At 58.7% G+C, this 16,842-nt stretch overlaps 1 protein-coding gene across 5 annotated transcripts in view; it reads right to left on the bottom strand.

Moving 5' to 3' along the window:
* ADAMTS10 (ADAM metallopeptidase with thrombospondin type 1 motif 10) overlaps positions 1–15,074 on the bottom strand; it is an 18,726-nt gene extending 3,652 nt beyond the window's left edge. For 4 of the 5 annotated variants that reach the window (XM_061190539.1, XM_061190542.1, XM_061190541.1 and 1 more), the window contains exons 1-18: positions 15,015–15,074; positions 12,656–12,735; positions 11,144–11,330; positions 10,560–10,906; positions 10,053–10,209; positions 8,842–9,059; positions 7,288–7,371; positions 7,043–7,188; positions 6,583–6,626; positions 6,329–6,434; positions 6,097–6,243; positions 5,759–5,900; positions 2,803–2,910; positions 2,249–2,394; positions 2,088–2,151; positions 1,262–1,364; positions 896–1,029; positions 674–797 (exon numbers count right to left, since the gene is read on the bottom strand). In XM_061190539.1, the coding sequence (XP_061046522.1) occupies positions 674–797; positions 896–1,029; positions 1,262–1,364; positions 2,088–2,151; positions 2,249–2,394; positions 2,803–2,910; positions 5,759–5,900; positions 6,097–6,243; positions 6,329–6,434; positions 6,583–6,626; positions 7,043–7,188; positions 7,288–7,371; positions 8,842–9,059; positions 10,053–10,209; positions 10,560–10,906; positions 11,144–11,231 (2,158 nt within the window). In that variant the 5' untranslated portion in view covers positions 11,232–11,330; positions 12,656–12,735; positions 15,015–15,074. Of the gene's footprint in view, positions 1–673; positions 798–895; positions 1,030–1,261; positions 1,365–2,087; positions 2,152–2,248; positions 2,395–2,802; positions 2,911–5,758; positions 5,901–6,096; positions 6,244–6,328; positions 6,435–6,582; positions 6,627–7,042; positions 7,189–7,287; positions 7,372–8,841; positions 9,060–10,052; positions 10,210–10,559; positions 10,907–11,143; positions 11,331–12,655; positions 12,736–13,184; positions 13,241–15,014 lie in introns of those variants that run through there. The other variant, XM_061190540.1, reaches the window with a different exon arrangement.
* Positions 15,075–16,842: the final 1,768 nt, after the last annotated feature.

The following is a 16,842-nucleotide window of genomic DNA, read 5'->3' as shown; positions in this document are numbered from 1 at the left end:
GGGAAGGGGGCACCGCGGGGCCCTGACCCACACAGGGTGACTTGGCGGTTTTAGCAGTCAGAGTCGGGTTTGCAGTGAGCTCCATCACTTACGACCTGGATGATCTTGGGCCCCTGTGAACCCTCTATCCCTGCCCACCTGTGTCCCCCATGAGTCCTGGTTTATCTGTCTGTACCCCCAGACTGTCCCCTGAACTCCACACTTGGCCCTCAGTGTGTGTTTGGTCCCTTAAGCCCACCTCCCCTCCCCCACCTCACTGGGGTCTCTTCCCTTCAGCCCAAGGTTGGGAGACATTCAAGTTCACCACACCCTGCAGCTATCCCCACCCCTAGTAAGCTCTGTGCTCTAGCACAGAGAGTCCCTCAGCCTCCTTGGAGGGTCAGGCGCCTGCCCCCTCAAGACCCGGTTTGAGGCCCTCAGGATGGGGCAGTGGAGAGATTTAGGCCCCCACCCCCTTGGACACTTTAATTGCCGAGCTTTAGGCACCAAGAGCCCAAGCTAGTCCCTGACCCTGACCTGGGGCATCACGTCCAGGACCTTTTGGGGTCCCTGACACCCCACTGGGCCCTTGGCTCTGAGGAGTTGCTTATCTTGGCTACTGTGGTGGGGCAAGCCCCGCCCCCAGCCACCGAGTGGGGAGTGTGAAAGGGAAGCTGGGGGGAGGGTCTCTCACCGGCTCCAGGCCAGGCTGGGCTGAAGACCCCCTCGATGGTTTCGCAGGCGCTGCCATCACCCCCACACACTCTGCACTTGTCTTCCCGCAGGTCAGAGCCCAGGACCCGGTCGCAGCCCACGTGCTGGGGAGGGCAGTGGTGTGCGTGGGGGAAGTCAGGGAGCCGCCCCCCTCCACCTCCGGCCCCCTCTCCCCTCCCCTCTCGTGGGGAGTCCCCTCCACCTTGCACTCGCCGCTGACACAAATGTCCACTGTGTCTGGGCGGCAGGGCGTCCCGTCCACCACAGCCGCCGCCCTCTCCGTGTAGAAGTTGAAGCCTTCTGCTAGGCACGTGAGCGAGCAGGCCTTCACGCCCCCTGGGGGGCACGGCCCCATCAGAGTGAGGGCCAGACCCCAGACCCAACAAGGACAGGCATGTTGGGCAGAGGGAGGGGGGGCTTCCCGGTGTTCAGTCTAGGCGCTGCTGAGCCACATCCCGGGCGCTCTGGCTCCTTGGGTGAAGGGAGGGCTCAGGGCAGACCCCATGATATGGTCTCCACCTGCGGCTGCCCCCTTACTGCCCCAAGGCCTTCTGAATCCCCTGCTCACCTCCCCGGTACGTTTTCCACGTGTAGAATTTTCCACGGAAGGGGACACTGTCAAATTCAGAGCACTGCATTTCCCTGAAGTCCTGGGAGCCTGGGGGACAGTCCTGGGGCACAAAAAGGGAGAAGTAGGGAGGCCAGGTGTTGGGGGGGATGCAGTTAGGGCAGAGGCCTGGGGCCGGAGAACTAATGCTCTGAGCAGGGGTGGGTTGGAGGAGTGAGGCTGGAGGCAAGGAGGCCAGGGAGGAGGCCGGGGGGGTGGTGGTGTCTGAGATGGGAGTAGGTGACTCACTAGAGTTTGTGGGCAAGCTGAGGATGACACCTGGGTTTCTGGTCTCAGACCATGGGGCTTTGAGAGAGCCGGCTTAGAAAGGAGCAAGGCCCACTCTTCGCGAGTGTGGGGGACGTGTGGACGGGAGTGTTGGACAGGAGACCGTGGTCCTTGGTCAGAAGGCAGTGCAAGCAGGGGATGAAAACTTGGCCACTGGGTTCTGGGGCAGGGAGCTCGGGTCAGCTTTGGGGCAGGAGCAGGGCTTTTGGGGGAAATTGGGCAGTAAAGGGAGAAGCACGTGTAGCTGGAGGGGGTTGTCAGGGGCCAAGCAGTTATTTCCAGGTGGGAGACGCATCTCCTGCAAGTGTGAAGAGTTGGAAGGAGACAGGGCCCAGGGCTGGTGTAGGGAGGTCCGGGGAAGGAGGGGGTGGCCGCTGCAGGTTTCCCGAGGAGACGGTGGCCAGCTGGCCCGGGCTCGTTGGAAGCTGATGTATGCCTTTCTTTTCCCGCGTGTAAGAGGGGCCAAGGGTACCCGGCTTGGGGTCCTGGGGGGACTCACATCGGTGTTGCAGGAACGGTGCCTCCGTCTCTCGCCCAGGCAGTACTTGCCCCCGATCGTCGGCCTGGAAATGGGGGTGGACAGCAAAGAAATGGGGCAGGGGGAGTAGGGGGCGAGGACCGCCCGCCCCGCTCTCCCGGCAGCGGGGCCTGGGGGCTGACCTGGGGCTGTCGCAGTGACGGCTGGAGGAAGACACGCCGCCGCCGCACGTCCGGCTGCAGTCGCCCCACGGGGTCCACGGGCCCCAGGCGCCGTCCACGCCCTCCGGCCGCGACCCGAAGGGGACGCAGACCCGCTTGTAGCACCACTGCGGGTGGGATGATGGGGAAGGGCAAGTCGGGCTTTGCGGACTCTCTGGGACTTGGCACTCAATCCTACCCGCACCCCAGCCCCCCAGCCGGAAGTCTGAGCTCTCCTGAGGTGGAGCGAAAGCGGGAGGGGGTGGGGGACGGAGGTGGGGTCCGAAGACCGGGATTCTGTCCGGTAATATGGGGGCGTGGCTAGGGAGAGACACGGTTCAAAGAAGGGGCGTGGCCTAAGCTTAGGGGCCCGAACGGGTGGTGAAGCTAGTGTTGGGACAGACGTGCAGGGCATGGCTTGGGAGCGGGTGTGGCCTCAGGCCAGGGGTGGGGCTTACAGGCAGTAGGCGTGGCCAAAGCCGATGGATGGGTCGGGGTGGGTGGTGGGGGTGTGGAGGCTCTCGGCCTGCGCTCACCCCCTTGTCGATGGTGTGCGTCTGGCACAGCGTGCCCTCGGCGGCCGGGATGCTGTTGGTGATGCACCGGTTGCTCTTGCTCAGACACCACAACTCGCTGCAGACCTCCTGCGGGCCAAGGCGCCCGCTCAGGCTCGCCCCCCTCCCATCTTCCTTGGGAGGACCGAGGCGACCCGCTCACTGCCGGCTGACAGTGGGGCCCCAGCGCTCCTTTCCTGGGTCTCTTTTTGCAACCCCTTGCGGGGGCATGGGCTGGGACCTCTCCTCTGCCTGAAAGCAGCACTTATAAAACACCTAGGAGTGCTGCAAACTCCCTTAGGCACTACAATCCCCATTTTACTATGAGAAAACCAAGGCTCAGACAGGTAAGGTCACTCGCTAGAAGTCACACAGCTACTAAGGGTTAGTCTGGATCCTGACCTAGAACTTTGATCGCAGCGTCTATGATCGAATCCCTCTACAGTTCAACCCGTGGCACCTCCCAAGTTTCTAGGAGAAACCTTGGGACCTGCTGAGAAATGAAGAGGAAGGATTTTTAGAATGGGCAAAGCAGCCTACCCAAGAGCAGTGGTTGAAAAATCAGGCCTGATGATGGCTCAGGTCAAGGGCCCTGTCTCTAATTCTTTTTCCAGCTGGTAGTTCTCATTGTTTCCCCCACCTAAACTGGGGAGGCTCCCAAAGCTTTTAATCTATGGAGGGTTGAGAGGGGATAAGGGCAGGCTGGGTTTATGTGGAAAGTTCCTCTAGTTCTCCCAGTGAAAAATCAGCCCATCTTCTTCCTGAGTCTTACTTGGTCTGGCCCAGACCCTGGCAGCAGGTCCTGTCCATGGCAGGAGGCTGGACCAGTCCCAGGGAGTCACTCAGACCCTTTAGGTCCAGGTTAATTAATACCCCTGGACAAGCCCCACTGGGTTCAGGTGTGGCCAAATTTGACCCTCTAGCCTACATCCTGCCCCATATCCCAGGGTCTTTCCTCTGAGAAGTGAAGATCCTTCTGTCCCCTTTTTACAATCACATGTAATCTTCTCTTAGAACCTGATCCTTCCAAACTCTGAAGATTTGGGATTGGACTAATCAATGGCTGCAAGAAGGGACTTTCCTGTGTTAGCTTCTGAGAGACACCTGCACACACATGAGAAGTTTGGAGGGTGGTCCTCAAACCTGCTCCCTCAGAGGATACTTCTCATCTAAAAACTCAGCCTGGTTTGCTGGCTTCACTTGGCTTATGTTCTCCTGGTCATTTGTAAAAATATCACAGGCCCTGATCCCACTTCTGACACCTCTTAAAGAGAACTGCCTAATCCAGTCCTGCTCTTCCTCCTCTCCACAAGGAGGTGCCATGGTATATATGAATGAGTCCTGAGCCACTCTGGGAGACTTCAACTCCACCACTGACTTGCAACACATTTCCCCTCTCTGGGCCTCATCTGTTAAGATGGGCCTTGTCTACATATGGCTGAGGGGCATGTAACAGAGTAGATATGAAAGGGCTTGCATAAACACCCTGTTATTGAGTAATAAGACCACAACTATCTCTGGACCAGGCACCAGGCCCAGCTCTTTACTGATTTACATGTAGTCAATAATTTACCCCTTTGCCAGGAGGGCCAGGAAGATGTTCCTTGGAAAAATAAAAGGAAGAATCAATTCAACATACAGCCAGCAGTGGTCCATGCGTGATAATGTGGCACTTTCTCCACTTACCCACCCCTTTATAAAATTTAGATTCATAGAGAAACCTAGATTCCAATCCCAGCTCTGTCATGTTCTCAAATGGTGACTTTGGGCAAGGCATCCTCCTTATGCCTCAGTCCCTTCTTCTGCAATGTGGGGACAATAGGGTTGTCAGGAGTCTAACTGAGATGATACATTTCACATGCTTGGCATACAGTGAGCATTCAGTAAATGTCAGCCATCGTTGTCATCGTTAGGATACCTGGGACACAGCAGATGCTCAAGAGTACCTTCTGAATTCTCTAGGAATTCATTAGAGGGAGCTGTAGTTACCAGCCAAGTTGGGTGGGGTGGGGTGCTGAGAGTGGATTAAATATGAATTGATCCAGTGTTTGTCTCCTTGTCTTGCGCTGGAATAAAGTGAGGGCATTTTAACAGCTGCCTGCTCCCTGTTTTGAGTTAACATGGCCTTAGCTTGGACAAGTCATTCAAGCTGATCTTTTTGAGTCTTGAGGGTGTGGAGAATTGGGACTGCGTCCGGGCTACTAAGGCTGAGGCTGTGAGGAGTTAGGGGGTGTGTTCAGGGAATTGGGGGAGGTAGGCAATGGAGAGGCAGACCCCAGATGAGCTGGTGGTCCCTGGTGGCTGAAGAGGGTCACCAGCTTCCTCGGGAGAGCTGGGAGTGGCATCCCCAGCTCACTTCTCTATGGGTGGATGGGGCTTTGGGAGCTGAGTATAATCCTCAAGCAAGAGTGGGGAGTGATCAGGGGGCTCAGAGCTTGTCCAGCTAAGGATTGGGGCCAAGAGATCTTGTGAACCAGTCAGTGGGGGATGGAGGGAATGAAGACAGGGTATCCCTAGAAGGATCTCTCCAGTTTTTTGCCAAGTGGGGAAGATGGTTCATCCCCAGGGAAACTATTTCCACCAAATCTGGATGTTTCGTTAAAAATGGCCCAGTTAGGGATCTTGGGACTTCAGTCCTGCTGCAGCAGAAGGTGGACCCCCAGGCTCTCCCCAGCTCAGTCCCCAAAACAGGGGTCTGGAGAACCAGGAGATCCCATTCTTGTTCCCGAGCATTGTGACTATGCGTGACACTTGTATAACCCCATGCACCTCTGTCCTCCCATCCCCCACTGAGGCTCACTTCCCTTCCCAGCTCTCCCACCCCCACTGCCTGTGTGGGGGGTGCCCACATGGAGTTTCCCACCCCCTGTGGCCCCCCCACCCTGGTGGTGGCGGCCCCCTCCCCTCCCAGGAAGGAAAGCAGGAAGGCTCTCTCTACCCCGTATTTACACTGACGCGATTTGACTCCATGCTGGAAGCGGCATTGTTCATCTGCATCATAGGCCTGGCCGGGGGCCACTGTTGGGTACACGAAGTCCTGTCTGGGCGGCCGGTTGTTCAGGCAGAGCCCCAGGCCCAAGCTGTGGCGAGAAGAAAGCAGCTGTCATGCTGGAGGGCTGCAGGCCAAGAGCTCCGGGGCCCCAGCCAGGTGGGGGTCCCAGGGAGCAGCCCTGTGAGCACATGACCCTTCTCAGAAGCAGCCCTGATTTCCAGAGGTCCTCCCCTCCCCCAACGTGAGTGTGTGTCCCTGGGTGGGACAAGCAGGTAGGTCCTCACTCCAGAAAGCTGGTGATGTAGTCACGGCTGCAGGAGGACCACACAAACGGGTTGGTCTTCATGGTGATGTGCGCGGCCATGAGTTTGGCTGGGTCCTGGCCACGGGCCCCGCAGCTGTTCCCCACGCCGTCGTGGTTCATGCCAAACCTGGGGAGAGGAGTGGCGGCTCTGCCGGGTGTCGAGGGACCTGCCCGGCTCCTCCCACCCGCCCCCTCCCGTATCCCCGCCTCACGTGTGTCCGATCTCGTGGGCAATGGTGAATGCCGTGGCCAGGCCGATGTCTTCGTTGATGCTACAACTTCTCTCTCGCTCACACATCCCGCCCACGGGGGCCAGGCCTGGGAAATGGGCGTGTGGGGCTGGAGCTGGGGGCTCGGGGCTGCGTCTTCGACCCTGTCCACTCTGCCAGGTCCCCACCCCCACCAGGGCCAGTGTCACCCAGCCCACTGCCTTCAGAGGTGCCTGAAACCTAGGGGACCCGGGTACCTAGTGTGCCGCAGGGTTTGTTCTTGTAGATGCAGATGTCATAGCTGTGGAAGGAGAGAGGGGCCGTGAGGGGGCTGGGCTGACTCTCTAAGCCCCGCTGCTACCGTCCTGCCTGTCTCTGGTGGCTGAGTCCTGCCTGGGAAGCGTTCCCTGCCTCGGAACTGAAGCCTCATGCTCTCCCCCCAGCTGGCCTTGGAGATGCCGGGGTGCATGAATGACTGACTGAATGAATGACAGAGTGAGTGAAGGATGTGTCAGTGTCCGAACAGCCCCACACCCGCCTCCCCACATTCTCAGGCTCCCAGCAGCCCCTCCCCTTCCCTGGCTCCCCAAGGGGGTGGCTGTACAGTCCCGGCCTCTTCCATCTCTCAGCAGAAGTGATCCCTGCTTAGACCTGGACAGTCCCCTGGACCACTGGTCCCCCGGCTCAAGTCCTCCTGGAGCCGTCCCCGCCCCTCACCGCGTGATGAGCACCGCTGTGTCATGGTTGGCCACGCCGTTCTCTGGAATGGCATTGCCATGGCCGCTGCGGTTCACGATGGATTTCTGCCACTTACAGAAGCTGTCCAGGGACTTCCCAGCGTGGTGGGTGATCTCCAGGGTGGGCTGAGGGTGGACAGAGAGAGGTACATGGGTACCAGCCACCCAGGGGAAGGTGGGCAGCGCTGGCGTGCAGGGGAAGGTGGGCCCCCCCACACCCCACACCTGGTCCTCCGTGAGCAGGATAAGGCGTGTTACCAGGATATTAACGATGTTTCCCAGACTCGAGTCCTGGAAAAGTTTGGCAACCTGACCTCCAAGAAACAAGAGAGACCGAGTCTTAAGAGGGGCCCAGAGTAGAAAACAAAAAGTGAAACGATGACAACAGCTTGCTTCAATCTAGTACCTACTGTGTGCTGGGGCTCAGGCTAAGCCTGCTGCCTAGCTCTTCACAGGAGTGCGTATTATTCCCATTTTACAGAGGAGCAAACTGAGGCTCAGCTGGTTAGGATGCACAGCTGGTAGGCGCTGGAAGTGGGATTCAAGTCTGGCTAAGCCTGCCTGCCAGTGCGTTTCTTTCCAACTCACACCTACCCCGCTCAGCTTGTCTGTCTACTTGTCCTCCCTCCTCCCTGCCCACCCGCCGACTGCCTCTGCCCAGAGATGGCCTAAAGGATGTGCACATCTGGCCTCATTCCATACTGTCTAAAGGTACCAATTTGAGCATCACCACCGGGAGGTGGAAGTGTGGGGGCAGGAAGCTCTGGAGACAGTGGTCAGAGGGGAGGAGGAAGTGCCCAGGGGTGAGTGGGCACAGATGATGGAGGCCACTCTGTGCAATGACCTTGGAGCCCTGAGCCATCACTGTCCCATGTGGAAACCCCCAGAAACCCTGGCAGGTTTGAGGGAACTTTGGAAGCCCAAGGGAGGAAGGCGGGTCCTGGGCAGAAAGCAGGGGTATCAGATATGAAATTATGTCAACATAACAGGCCATCTATCTGCGCTAAACTTCTCGTCTTCCCTTTTTGCTTTAGTGGAACAACAGCATCACTCATCAAGCCCTTACTACGTGCCAAGTGCTCTAGCTGGCTTCCCTCTCACTATCTCTTACCCTTTTGTGATAGATACTAGTATAACCCCATTTTACAGAGGCAGAAACTGAGGCTCAGAGAGGTCCACAGTCTTGATCAAGATCTAGGATGGGTGCTGACTCTAACTGAGTGTGGGTCAGCCAGGTCAGCCTGTATGAATTTATAGGTAGGCGCTTGGGTGAGCCCTGCATGCAGACAGATGCGCACCCACGTGTGTACTGCTAACCTGAGCAAGTACCTGCAAGTCGCCCATTTATTTTTTTATACAGCAAATAATTACAGGGCACCTACTGTGTGCTAGGTGCTGTTTTAAGCTTTAGCAATTCACTGCATCCACCTTAGCCTTATGAAGTCGGTACCATTATTATACCCATTTTACAGATGGGTAAACCAAGGCAGAGAGGCAAAGTAACTTGCCCAGGGGCACACAGTTCAAAAGTGGCATAGCTGAGATTTCAGGCCAGGCTGGTTTGCTCCCGAGTCCATGCTTCTAGCCACTGTGCTAGGCTGCTTCTCCTCATTCCTGGCCACAAAAAGCCCTCCTTTCTCACTTACCCTGTCCCCTCTCCATTCTGTTTCACTGGCCTCAGGTCAGGGATGGGGGGGGACGGTGACACCCCTTTTCCTAACCTCTGGAGCGAGCTCCACGTTCTTGGGGCTCCCTGCCCAGGGAGGGGGAGGCACTTACAATGTTCATGATGGCCAGCACATACTGTTCCACGTCTCGGCGCCCGTGGTAGGCCACCATCATCTTGTCAGCCACCACCAGGGTCTCCACATAGCGCTCTCGGCTGACCGAGCGCTTCAGGCCTGGCTGGCCGCGCTCTGTTTCATTCCCGAGGGGCCAGGCAGGTGGCGGTTTCAGGGTGCGCAGCCACCAAGGCCGCCCCTTCCACGGTTTCTCATCTGGATGGACAATTTCTGGTCATTCTGCTGCTTGCTTTGATTGTCTAACTCCCTGTCTGATGATTCATCTGGCTGTCAAATAGCTCATTCTTTCGCTGCTGGTTCTACAATGATGTGGCTGTCTCACTGCCAAACTGGTTGGTTGAACAGCCGCCCAGCATCCCATGACAATCAACATGACCGTGCAACTTCCCGACAATTCCACTGCTCAAATGGATGTGTGTAGCAGCCTGCCTCACTGCCAGAACTGTGTGCTTGTATGGCTCCCTGGCCTTCTGACTGTGCAACTTTTTACTCACCCTGCTGCCAACTGTCTGGCTGTAAAACAAGCCACCTGCCTGACGGTCTTACTGCTTGGCTGTCCCAGTGACTGTCCAATTGTGACACCATCCACTTTTCTGTTTCTACAACCCACTGTGGTTGTGCGTCTGCCACGGTGCGCTACTCTGGGACTCTCGGATTATGCAACTAATTCAATGTTCCAGTGGCTCTGCATTTCCACTGGACAGAGATCATTTTTTTTTGCTGTACGATTGTCCTAGGGACTCTTCTGTTGTCTAGCTAGCTTCCTTACTTTCCCATTCCCTAAATGTCTGATGTTACAACTGTCCTCCTGCAAGTCTGGCTGTAAATCTGATCCTCCGAATGGTGGCTAAGGTCTCCTGGTATTTTCCTTGTGCAACTGCCCCAATATTGGTTACCACCATCCCGCTGCTTAACTGTCTGATCAGACAATAATCCTAGAGATGGATGGTTTTATACCTGAGCACCTGCCTGGCTGTCCAGCTGCCTGTCTCACTCACTGTTGGGCCATCGGACTACGGCAGTGATGGATGCGTTGTTCCATTGTCTACTGCCCTGCTGACTGTCTGCACTGCTCCCTGATGTAGCTGCCTGCTGACCTTCTGGATGGAGGGACACTGCCATCTACCTCTGCCTCAAGGCAAAGATGTTGTGCAGCCCCTTTGCCCATCCCCACAGAGACAGATGTACCTCTCACTCCACAGGCTGTGTCCAGGTGGGGGTGACGCAGGGAGGAACGCTTGTACACCACGTGGGGACCACTCTCCTCTGGGCCCCGGTGCCCCTTGGGCCCACCTTGCAGGGGCTCGATTAAGTATTCTTCTTCATCTGCCACAATCAGGCCATGCTGGGGGTTGGGAAGTGGGACAGAGGGCTCGGGTCAGGTTCTGGTTCCCAGGACCCCTGGGACCCTATCTCTGTCTTTATGATTTCATTCCTTCTATTTTACTGGGTTTATGTTGCTATTCCTTTTTCAGTTTCTTCGATGTTCAGCTCATTAATTTTTAGCCTGACCTAAGGCTACACATTTTCTTCTACGTACTGCTTTAGCTGCATCTTAAAATAGCTAATCCTTTCGATTAGCTCGAAATGTTTAAAAAACTTCCACTGTGATTCCTTCTCTGACCTATATAAGTGTTTTTCTTAACTCCCAAACTCGTGGGCATTTCCTCCTACCGCCCAGAACCCTCCACTCACCAGGCCCCCACAGGTGCTGATGGCCACATGGGAGCTGCCGGCCTGGCCCTGCAGGTGGCCGGCGTAGAGGCAGTGGGGCCGGGCGGCCCTCTGCCAGGCCAGGCCCTCTCGAGTCCAGTACTCCACGGAGACATGCCCTGCCAGGAGGCGAGGGCTGCGGGTCAGGTTCAGCAGGAAGTGGGTGCTCGGTGCAGCCACCTTGTAGAAAAGGCGGGACTCTGCTTGGGGCCCTGTGCCCCGACGCTGCCTCCTGGGGCTTGGGGGTGAGAAGGCCAGCAGTGCCCCGTTGTGGTCCACTCGGGTGGGGAAGGCGATCTCATAGCTCTCCAGACTGGATAGGAACTCATCTGTGGGTGAGGGTCAAAGGCTTGGGGGTGCGCCCTGGGAAGGACCCCTGTGTCCTGCCTGCTTGGCTGCAGGGTAAACGATGCTGGCTTCAGTGAATCCTGAATCCAGGTCACCTGCTGCAAGACTCTGGCCTCATTGACCCCAGGGCCTACCCCACCACGACCACCGTCCCAGCTGCACTGACCCCTCCTCAGTTCCTTGCTTGGTCCCCACCACTACCCCCGAGTCACCCCTACCTTGAGACCGGAAGGCGTGCGTGACCTCGAACGTGAGGCCCAGCCCCAGGGCGAGGGCCCAGCGGAGGATCTGGCAGGCAGGAGCCATAGAGGCCACGTGTCCACATGTCTCTCCCCAGCCCCGGCTGCCAGCAGCCCCCACAGCGCTGCCTTCCCTGTTCACAGCCTGGGCAGCATCACCGGGCTCCTGGGATGGGAGAGCTGGGTCAGCGGGGCCTGGTCCTGCTGCCGGGCAGAGCCAGCCAGCGCCAAGGTCCCTCACCAGGCAGACAAGGACACCTGCAGCCAGCCCTTCACTCCCAGCCTCAGGGATGCCCATGGCATTCCCCCCTCCACGCCCCTGGTTTGAAGACTCTGAATGCATTTCCTTACTCAGTAGCCTCTCTGTTCCCCCCTCCCCCCGCCTCCCCACTATCCTCCGTATGCTCTTAGGACAGGCAGGGACCTTGACTCTACGAGCACTTACTACGTGCCAGCTACTGGCCAAGGATATTCATGCCATCTCATTTCGTTTCTGCAATAACCCAGAGGAGTCATTCATCGGGTGGCGACTGTGTATAATATGGATACAGTCCCTCCCCTCCCCCTCCCCCCCCACCCCGTGGGGCTCAGTCTCCCAGGAATGACAGAGGACAGACAAGTAAACGAAAAGACGTGTAATTCAGATCAGGACACATTCTTTATGAGAAATAACCAGGAGGCTTGGAAGCAGAGGTGGGAAGGATAAGAACTGAAGAGACAGGAGACAGTGCAGTGGTCCAGGCAGAGGAACAGCAGGGGCAAAGGCCCAGGGGCAGGCAGGAGCTTGCTGTGGACCCAGGACCACAAAGGGCCAGTGCAGGAGGGCAGCAATGGGCAGCTGGCCTGGGACACACTTGAAGACTGGTCAGCGTGAATTTTCAACCCAGATTAAACCCGAGGCCAGTGCTTGGAGCACCCCTTCCCCCTGGGGGCCCTGCCTTCAGATTCTCTGTCACGGGTAGCACCACTCACCCCGCCAGCGGGGCTGCAAACCCCTGCATCGTGGTCTCTGTTCCTGTGACCTCTCCTCCGCCCTACATTTCCAGCCCGGCCCCTAGTCCTGCTTCCTCTCATTTCTCCTCAAAGCTCCAGGCCTGCCGGGCAGGTCTGTTTCTCCAGCATCTGCCCCAGGCCAGCCTGCCACAGACACCACTCTGGGCCACCACCCTGTGCCAAACCCTCCACCCCCCTCCTGTCTCCGCCCTCCTTCTCCTACTCTGTGCAATTTCCCCCTTAATCACATACTGTCTTGTTTTCTTTGCAGCCTGGCCAAGTCTGAGAGTCGATCCCCAAACAGGGCAGTTCAGCTCCTGAGAGATGGAGCCAGGTTTCCTCCAAGATGCTGACTTAGAAGCTGACACCCCCCCCACCACTACTTCTGATTGGACCCCTCCAGCTATGGGGAGCTCACTCCCACTCTATGACTGTGGTGCTCATTTCAGATGGGCTGATGTTTACCCCTTGGGTTTCTCTTTTTTTTTTTTTTTTTACCTTTTGGGGGCTTCAGTTGGTGGCGCAGTGTTGAACCTGTGTGTGAGTCGCTCTGGGCCTTCAGTGCCTCTTCTGGGAGCCTGGACAGGGTAGGAGGGGGCAGTGAGGAGAGCAGAGGTGGGTCTGGAGTTCAGGGGTCGCTGAGGACACCCTGCCCTTCTCCCCGGCCCTGGTGATCCTCCTTTCGGCTTTCATCCTCCCTCTGTTCCTAGCTCCCCATCCCCACCTCCCTCCTCCCAACTTCTGTCCCCTCCCATCCCCCTCCCCTCCCCTGTTCCATCCTTGACTAGCTCTGGGATCAAAGCCCCTCCTGTGGGGGGGTGTCCCTCGAGCCCCTTCCTGCCTTAACACTCCTCCCCATGCCGAGGTGGCAGCATTGTCATTGCAAGTGAGGCTGGAGCCCCCTAGCCCCCCAATCCTGCCCCTCTCCTTCCCACACTGCCAGGCCTGGTGCAGAAGCTCTCCCTCAGTGGCTCTGTGGCTCTGATCCTGGCCTCTCTTCCTGTTCCCCCCTCCTCTGAGTCCTCACCTCGGTCCTCTGCAGCTGGGCCCCTCCCCCCTACAACCTCTCCCCTGCCTCTGGTGCTTCTGGCTCAAGTGGGGTGTGGAGGAGAGCGCAGAAGGACCCAGCACAGGTCGGGGGTGAGGTGCAGGATAGGAGGAGTCTGGAGGGGGACGTACAGGTACAAGGTGTCTGCCAGGGTGAGGCCAGGGGGAGAGAATCTGGAACAGTGGTACAGCCCGCGGTGGGGCTGGGAGGTATGACCCGCTCTGGGCATTGGGGGGACCACGAACAGATTGGTGGCTCTGGGGTGGGGGGGAAGAGAAGGCTTGGGGGTGGGTAGAGGATTACTGGGCCTAAGCCTGGGGGTGGGGGGCCACAGGATGTCAGCTGGGGGTCTCCACTGGGATGTCTGCGGGTGACTACACATCCATGACTGTGTATGGCTGTAACTGTGTATATGTGACTTTGTGTATGGTGTGTGCCCACATGACTGTGTGTGTCTGCCCATGTGACCCTGTGTGTGACCGTAAGAGTGTGTTTGTGTGTGTGTACCCAGGCCTGGCCATTCCCTCCAGCCCCTCCCTCCTAGAAGGCAGGAGGGAGATGGCCAACGTGGGGGAGGGTGCCAGCCCGCTGGAGGTGGGGGAGGAAATGCCGGCGGAAACAGCCTCTGGAAACAGAGGCTCCATCCCATCCCCGGGATCCTGCAGGGATCTGCCGCTCTACACCCAGATGTCCAGGGCCGGGCTGGGGGACAGGGCCGCGGAGCCTCCCTGCGGAGGCCAAGGCCGAGACTGCCCAGGCAGAGGCCCGGCCAGCCCAGGCTCTGAACATCTGGCTGGGCAGGCAGGAGAGGCGGCAGCCCCTGCCCGGAGAGCAGACAAAGGCCCGGCCTGCAGGAGGAGGGGGCCCGGCACCCGGCGGGTCCGCAACCAGCCGCTAATTAAAGGCCCTGAGCTGATGGCTGGAGACACCCGGAGGCAGACGGTTGTGGCCCCGATGACCAACTCAGGGGAAGTGGGCGGCGCCACTCCCACACCCAGACACACAAACACACATTGGCAACGACGTGCACGCACACACACTTGAGGGTGACCACACCTGTGAGGCTGGGGACCAACAACCAGACACCGCAGACCCACAAAGGACCTCCCCAGCACTCAGTACACACTCACACCCTGAGACAAACATCTGAGACACACAACTACACATTCCCCAGACCTATGTGCATACCCACACACACAACCCAGAGTCACACACCCAGGCTTACGTGCACAGACACGTACACACTCATTTCCACACTCACAGCAGACCAGGAACAAATTCACGAAGTCCTCCAAACCTTGAGACCCACCAGATGCACGTACACACAGGCATTTACACACTCATGAAACTCGGACACACACGGAGACACACCGGCAGATGTTTGGAGAGACACTCATCCAGACATTTACACCCAGGAGATGCTGACCTACGTGCACACACTGGCTTACACTCACACTTCCGCAGACACATAACACCCAAATCACACATCACACACAAATTCAAACATAGCCAGGCACTTACATTTTCATACAGCCACACACGCGCAGACACACGGCATTTATACAGACGTGGATGTCCACACACACACACACACACACACACACAGAGCAAACAAACCCAGACAGGCGCTCCCAGGAACTCAGGGGCGCGTTGCGTGTCGCACACGCTTAGGGACATCGCACACCGCCACAACCCCCACGGCCCGACGTCCATCGTCCGGCGGCCCTCGGCCATCCCCGGGCGACGACGCGGACACACGAAGTCCCCCTTAGTCCCGCACCCCCGCCCCGCCCCGCCCCGCGCCGTTACCCGCGGCCGGCCGCCCGCCCGGGCCTCCGCCTGCAGTCCCCGCCGCCGTCTCGCCGGCCCACGCGCAGGAAGGGAGGGAGCGAGCGCGGCGGCGTGGCCGGGGGAGGGGGCGCGGGGACGGCACTTCCTGAGCAGCCTGCCAGGGTTATAAAAAACCCCCAAACCGCGCGCCGCCAAGACCCCGCCCGCCGCCGCTGCCGCCGCCGCCGCCGCCGCCGCCGCCGCCGGTGCAGGGCCGCGGGCTGGACCCGAGCCAGGGACCCGGGAGCTCGGGCGGCCCCGCCCGGACAGGCGCCCAGTCGTGGGGGCGGGGGAGGGATGGAGGATGGGGGTGAAATACGGTGGGGGCGGGGATAATGGGCGGCGGCGGGGGGGGCGGGGAGAAAGAGGTGGAAGGGTGGGGGGAGGGGAGAAAGACGAGGGTAGGGGGCTAGAGAGGGAGGGAGAATTGGGTAAGGGTAAGGGAAATGGAGGAAGAGGAGAAGGGGGTGGCTGGGGGAGGGGGAAGTTGGAAGGGAAAGAGGCGGGGCAAGGAGGAGGAGGCAAAATCGGGGCGGGGGGCGGTAAGGGGCAGGAATGGGGCCAGAGGGGGATGGGGGAACAGGGTGGGGGAGGGGAGGGCCCACTCCCTCGCCGGCATCCACAGCGTCCACAACAGCTGTTATTTATTGAAGGCGAGTCGTCGCTCAAACAAGCATTTATTGGGCGCCTCCCGTGTGCCAGGCACAGTGCCCAGGGAGGCTGAATACATCTCAACTCGCCCCCGCCCTCCCAGCGCTCCCCTCTGGGAGTTTGACCAGCCCGGAGCCTGGGCTTGGCCTGGCTGGTCCCATTTCACAGAAGAGGAAACTGAGGCCAGAGAGGGGGGAGTGAACGCTCCATGAGAGGGGGTGGCCCTGTGGGTTTTGGTTCCCCCTGGAGCAGTGCTCATTAGATGTGGAGCTAAGGCATGAGTAGGGGTGACCTGGATAGTCAGGGCCGGGATGGGATTTGAACCCCACGTGGCCGGCTGTCCCCCAGGCCTCTGGGTGCCTGTCTAGGGGCTGGTGCTCCCGGAGGGGCAGGGCGGTGACCCTCAGACCCCACGATTCCAGGCATTTTCCGGCCCTGGCCACCAGGGAGCTAGGCAGAGGCTGGGCTGGCCTTGCCCTTGGCCTTCTCATCTTCCTCATCCCTTGGTGGGGTGGGAGGGTGGGGGGCGTAGTAGCCTTTACAGGGCCAAGGGGGGAGGGGTTCAGCCAACAGCAAACATTTGTTTTCTTTGCCTTGAACTTGGAATGACATGTCAGGGTTCCTGCATACAGTAGGTACTCCATAAATACCAGAGTCCTCCTGGAGCTCCCACCAGGTTACAGCTCCACCTCCACCCCATCCTCTCCCCAGGCCAGGCCAGAGGGGCAGCCCATCCTCGTTTGCTACCCACTTTCCCCCGCCCCAGGGAGAAGCAAGTCTAAGTAAGCCGTCTCTGCCTCTGCCAGCCTGTCCCTCTGTTCCTGGCATGGGCCTGTTGGGAGCCCACCCTGAGCTGCCTTCTGTTTACTTCTTTCTCCATCAGAGGGGTGGCTGCCTTTGCATTCTCAGTTTGCCCTGATGCTAAAAGCTCCTCCTTTCAGCCCAGTGTCTGCTCCAGCCACAGGTCCTTAGTCTGGTGATGGGTGGCCACCAGACAGCACTGAGAATTTCAGGGCTGCTTTGAACAAGGAGCTCCCAGCTTCTGCCACTTACTAGCTGTAAAACCTCCTATAATCATCTGGGAAGCTGGCTCTTTGCATCCATTCCCCCTCCCTGACGTGCCACAACCCCAGATGTCCCTTGGGTGCTCCCTCTC

The sequence above is a fragment of the Eubalaena glacialis genome, chromosome 4, assembly GCF_028564815.1.
Source record: "Eubalaena glacialis isolate mEubGla1 chromosome 4, mEubGla1.1.hap2.+ XY, whole genome shotgun sequence".
NCBI classification, from domain to species: domain Eukaryota; kingdom Metazoa; phylum Chordata; class Mammalia; order Artiodactyla; family Balaenidae; genus Eubalaena; species Eubalaena glacialis.
The sequence above is the reverse complement of the archived record's forward strand: the minus strand, read 5'-3'. Positions and strand labels throughout refer to the sequence as shown.